General features: G+C 43.8%; 1 protein-coding gene across 3 annotated transcripts in view; it reads left to right on the top strand.

Moving 5' to 3' along the window:
• The first annotated feature begins 875 nt into the window (after positions 1–875).
• LOC147425169 (C2 and GRAM domain-containing protein At5g50170-like) overlaps positions 876–6,000 on the top strand; it is a 44,776-nt gene continuing 39,651 nt past the window's right edge. For 2 of the 3 annotated variants that reach the window (XM_086500719.1, XM_086500718.1), the window contains exons 1-5: positions 1,992–2,185; positions 2,984–4,240; positions 4,338–4,520; positions 4,621–4,904; positions 4,994–5,110. In XM_086500719.1, the coding sequence (XP_086356845.1) occupies positions 3,136–4,240; positions 4,338–4,520; positions 4,621–4,904; positions 4,994–5,110 (1,689 nt within the window). In that variant the 5' untranslated portion in view covers positions 1,992–2,185; positions 2,984–3,135. The other variant, XM_086500720.1, reaches the window with a different exon arrangement.

Below are 6,000 nucleotides of genomic sequence, written 5' to 3'. Positions count from 1 at the left end.
TATATTTCATTAACTTGGCAAAAGTATGACCTAGCCTGTTCTCGTGCAGGTACATACTAGCTCTTTTGTAGCTTCGCATCCCGCTCACAGCAAGCCCTTTGTCACCAAGATCTTCTTTCTGGAGCCCCCCGCCCCCCGCGGGCCCGTGGTTCGCTTTGCATCCCGCTCATAGCAAGCCCTTTGTCACCAAGATCTTCTTTCTGGAGCGCCCCGCCCCCTGGGCACGTGGTTCACTTTCTTCGTTGCTATTTAGTACATCCTCCTACCGGCCTCGTATTGGAGAGACATCGTCCTTCCCCCCTACTCTCTTATAGCCATCGCCACCAACACTCTCTACATAGAGGGAGAGATTATGCGCCTCCACAACGAGAGAGAGATTCTATGCGTGCAGACAAGCGCACATGAGAGCTCATGTTGTTGTGTTACCTTGCTCGTGATGGCCTGCCTTGCACCCCTAGTGTGCGCAAAACAATCTACCCAAGAGCCCAAAAAGCATCCGTGTTGATTCTCATTAAAGAAGTTGCGTCCAAAATTTAGAGCACCTATTTCATAAATAGCACCCATTGAATGGGCCTGTTACCTGTAGGCTTGTTGAGCCTTGGCCTTGCTGTGATTAAATTGCTACTAAGATAAGGTCAAAAGGCGGCTTAGATAAAATATTCAAGTGTGACGTGGCTACGTTTGACGGGATAGAGGTTCTAGACTACTGCTGAGGTTCTAGAAACTGCTGACGTGGCGTCCAAGATTGATCTGGACGATGACGTGGATAGGTTTGCACGTCGGCAGTCTAGAGCAGGGGACGTGGCAAAAATGACGTTCAGCAGGATGGTGACGTGGCAGAAAGTAGGCACAAACAAGGTGGCAAGCCGGGCCGTCGCCATGCCACGGGAATTCGGAAGCCGAAAAGCTTGCCATTTCTAAAACTCGTCGGCTGCTCCGCCGCATTTCTTCGCCATCGCAGCTCTGCTTCGAAGCTCGCCATTCCACCTTCGACACTTGCCGATCCACCCTCCGCTCGCTATCTCGCGAGAACCGTCTCCTCCTCTTCTTTTGCACGATTCTGGAGCTTCACTCCTGGCGTTTCTCCTCCTTCCTCGCCTAGTGTGTATTCGAACCTCTCCCCCGTTCATATTTTTCTCCGCCGCTCTTAATTGTTTCCTTTACCCCCTTCTCTTCCGAATCGGGCTCGTCTCTACTCAAAATGCTGGCCGTCTACTGTCGCGTACGATTTGCATTATGCCCTTTACCTCTACCGGAGCTGCTGTCATCGTAAGATCTTCTCGTGAACCTCTGGAGTCCGCGTGGTGCTCAGATTTGCTATTTACTGTAATAGCTCTCTTCCCATTTCGTTCTTGTATAGGTACTCTCTCTCTCTCTCTCTCTCTCTCTCTCTCTCACACACACACACACACACACACACACACACACACACACACGTCCATCAGAGTTTGCAATTGTCTTTAGCTCACATTCTAATCTTACTTTTGCTCAGATTGTCGTACAATCTTCCACCTCTCTATGGGACTACCTTAAGCGGTCTTTTGGCATATCAGGTCGCTCGTTCCGCAGGCATTAAATACAGATGTCCACAGTCATCTTGAATCGCCTCTTTTAAAGTTCTTCTGAAACCATGAAGCTGCACGTCCAGCTATTTGAAGCAAGGAATTTGAGGGCCCCTGATCGGCCTTGCCATGCTTATGCCCGTCTGAAGCTTGGCAGCACAAAATGCCAAAGTGCAGTTTGCGCAAATGGATTGCCAGACCCTTGCTGGTTTGAAGATTTTGTGTTTAATGTAGACGATCTTGGGGCAGAGCTGCAAATTTCAGTGTGGCATCAGGAGCGTTTTGCAGATGTGTGTTTAGGGTGCCTACGATTGCCAGTATCAGTTGTACTGCATGCAGATAGGCTGTCAATTGCTTCTTCTTGGTACCCACTTCAGAAACGCAGCAAGCGGTCCAAAACTCCTGTCACAGGCATGTTCATCTGTTAGTCTTTTCCTAGTCGCAACTTGGTCCTTATCTCTTCATGTGAGATTAGGAATCCAGTGTTGTGAGAGAACTGACCTTGAGATAGATATGCGAGGGTCACATTTGGAGCTCAAGATTTAAAAACACCAAATTCAAGGCAATCCTCGGCTTGAGGCTTTTAAGGGACAAATGTTAAGTTGAAGACCTCTATTCAGCAGGTCTTATTTGCTCCTAATGAAAATTGAAGAGTATTTGTTACGGTTAAAATCTCTCAAAGAACCCATAGCAGGATAAATGTACATATTTTATCTAGCCTTGTGCATATAGTTATGTTGTAATGTGCTCAAATGTTTGTTTATTGCACAGCTTGAAAGTCACAAAGTAGCGCTAGCTCTAATCTGAGTTGCATTACCAACAATTGAGAACCTGCATCTATGTGAAATAAATATATAGGTAATCTCAAGAGAAAATTCAGAGGCTTAAGAAGAAAAGTAAACAAGAAACAAGGGACAGAATGAAACGTAGAGCAGAGAAAGATAGGATCTGCAAGAAAATCACAAGCAGACAGAAAAAAGAGAACTGTAGGGTGGTTTCAAGCCTTGAGAGGGGAATTCAGAAAAAGCGGGCAGATGTCAAGGCTTAAGAGGGGTCTCCGGAAAAGGAGGAGCAGAGAAGGGGCTTGGGAAAGAACATATTTGTGGTTTAAGTGTAGCTTTTTTTCTCTTTTAGTTGAGAACACGCCTTGGAGTCTACAATTCTGCCACTGGTGTAAGCTCAAGGATACAATCAGCGAAACTGAATACAAATTGCTTTTTGTGTAATAGTCCATTGCTAAAATTTGTTTATCATGTATTCAGTCAGGCTGATGCTCATTTCTATGCTAAGCATTGGGCATTTTGCTGCACTGTCAGTACTTTTTCCCTGAATGTTGTTAAAGGTTAGGAAAGTTTGGTGTCAATTTCCCAACTATTGGTGACGTGGTTCTTTTCTGATTAAGAATGGTTTAAAGCTGGCAGGTGAAATTCGTGCCGGATTTATTTTGTCTGGTAAAACATCTTATTCAGGGACTTTAAATCAGCCATTGGATGTAAGCTATTCTTCCTCGGTTAATAGTACCCCAGAACACAGCTCTCTTCCACGGACAAGCTCTTCTGATTCCTTTCAATCGATGGACGATGCACCACAAGATCAAACATCTGTACCGGAGGCTATCAATTTTGACCATGAAAGCAGAGATTCCAGTCTTAGTATAGGACCCTTGTCTCATTTTCCCCATGTTTCAGCATGGCTACCCAGTGCTATTCTTTCATTCTTCACAAAACCACAGGAGAAGGAAGTAGTAGAGGAGAGTCATGCAAGCCACGACAGCTCCATCACCTCTCCTGATAAAGATGAAGAGTTAGTACCAATCTCCTTTTTTGAAGATAATGGCGTGTTTGAGCCGTCTTCAAAAGAAGATTTGCCTGCTCCTCTAGCAGGAGGTATTTTACTTATGGGTACTTACGCTATGAGTGCAAAGTCTTTGAATGGAATCCTGTTTAGGCCTGGTTCCCAGTTTCAGAAAGATCTCGTCGAGGTACAAAAGTCGGCAGATTTATATGAAGGTCCTTGGAAAAGAGGAGAGCTAGATAAACCAAAACGCATGATCAGCTATGTCAAAGCAGCCACAAAGCTGGTGAAATCTGTTAAGGCAACAGAAGACCAGATGTATTCTAGAGCAGATAACAAGGGCTTTGTTGTTAATGCTGTGGCAGCGACTCCGGATGCTCCCTATGGAAAGACATTCCGTGTCGAAATTCAGTACTGCATTTTTGCCAGACTGGAGAAAACTGCCTTTCTTGAGATTTCTTGGGGGATTCATTTCTTAAGCAGCACCATGATGAAAGGGATTATTGAGAGTGGAGCTCGTCAAGGCTTGCAAGATAGTTTCAAAGACTTTGAGCAGGTGCTTACAAAGTATGCTAGGCCTGCTGCAGCACAGGGCAATATGCAGTTAATCAGAGCGGATGTGGATGAATCGGCTGCAAAAAGTGACTGGCAACTAGCCAAAGAATATTTTTGCAATTTAAGAGTATTTCTGGTAATTTTAAGCACTATGGTTATTTTACTGCATATATACATCTCGAGGCCATGCCCAAAAAGTGGACTTGAGGTGTGGAAGTTGGACTTTCCAGACACATTGCGCGAATTTGTAACTTCAGCCATATTAGGAGTTCAGATGGAACGGATCTTTTCAACTGCCAGAAAGTTTGTAGGGGCTAGGTTTTACAAAGGTATGCTTGCTTAGTTTTATGGATACATTGCAAAACTGGTCTTTGTATATGCTTTTCTTGAAAGATAGTGACATTTGTATTGGAACCATGCAATCAGTGTCCGATCATGGAGTCAAAGCAAAGGGTAACGGGTGGTTGCTGGCTGTTACTCTCGTTGGTGCGAAGAATTTGCCAGCATCTGTTGAGGCTGCACCTCCAGATCCATTTGTTGTTTTTACTTGTACTGGGAAATTACGAACAAGCTCCGTTAAACTGCAAAGCTTTAATCCTAAGTGGGAAGGTTACATGACAAGTTTACTATTACTATGCATCATTGTGGCTTTATGCAATTTCTGCATAGCTACGTCAATAAGTTTTTCTTTTTTGTGTAATTTCTGCAGAAAAGTTTGAGTTCGATGCTACAGAGGAAGCGCCATCAACCATGAATGTGGAAGTTTTTAATTTTGAAGGTCCATTCACTGAAGCTGGATCAGTTGGACATGCTGAGATAAATTTTTTAAAGCAGACTCCGGAGGAGCTAGCAGATTTGTGGGTCCCTCTGGAGGGTAAAGATGCTCTTGCGGCAGGGTCTAAAATTCATTTGCGCATTGTCTTGATGAACACAAAAGAATCAGACAGTGCAGGGCAATACATTGAGAAAGTTGAAAAGGAAGTTGGTAGAAAGGTAAGTTTGTGATATATTTACTTGCAAGTGCCAAGTGTTTCAAATCTTTCTTGTGGCATTAAATGATACAGGTGCTTGGTTTTATGCAGATTACCAGGCGGTCATTTGTTAAGAATGCCTCATTTCAAAAGCTTTTTTCACTACCTTCAGAGGAGTTCTTAGTGAATGATTTTTCATGTTCAATGAAGCGAAAGTTTCTACTTCAGGTACAGATTTTTCTCGAGAAATTTGTTGAGCACATTTTTTAACAGTTTTCGAATTTCCAAGTTTCACAAGAATGACAGTATTATCTGGTATGGAAGAATGACAGTATTATCTGGTATGGAGAAATAAATGACTTGCTACTCTTCCTTCTTTTACAAGGGAGGCACCTGTTAAATAGAGAAAGAGCATTATTAAGAAAAACTGGTTTAAAGGCTGCAAACAATCTGGCCATAGAAGGCTTGCAGATGACAAGGGATCATTACTTCACATATCCACTTCTTGTTAGATCAACTCACACAATTTATGCACTTGGTGCATGCTCTCACACACACACTCTTTTTTTTTTTTGGGGTAAATCAAGTTGATAGAATTTACAAGTGGGAAAGCTCAAAGCGAGGAAAACCCACGAAAAACAAGAGATACAAATTGCGGAGCACGATGAGACTCCGACGGCTAGAAACAGCCAAAGAAGATTCTGTAGGCATCAAGAGTGATGTTCCCAGCATCATGGGCGAAATGCAGTGCTTGACCAAGCAACAATTTGAAATAGGGAAAGGGGTCAATATCAGTGCCTTGAAACATCAAAGAATTCCTATGGTGCTAGATGACCCACAGAACCCAAAATTTGACCCAAGCAAAGAACACCGCAAACTGAGGCTGCGGAGACTAGAGCACCCCAAAAAGCCAAAACCGTCTGTGAAAAATGCCGGAAGGAAAACACAACCGAAGAGCAGAAGGCTCTGGAGCAATGACAACCCCACAATAAGTGTGGCACAATTTCCTCAGCCTCCAGGCATCTCAAGTAGTGAGAAGGCGCAATATGCTGTGCATGTAATACATTGCCAACAGGTAGAGCTCCCACTAAGCAACGCCACAAGAAAATACCTTCCTT

This window comes from Adiantum capillus-veneris, chromosome 25 (genome assembly GCF_014529385.1).
Source record: "Adiantum capillus-veneris isolate H3 chromosome 25, ASM1452938v2, whole genome shotgun sequence".
Taxonomy (NCBI): Eukaryota; Viridiplantae; Streptophyta; class Polypodiopsida; order Polypodiales; family Pteridaceae; genus Adiantum; species Adiantum capillus-veneris.
Note: the sequence above shows the minus strand (reverse complement) of the source record. Positions and strands in the feature narration are given on the sequence as shown.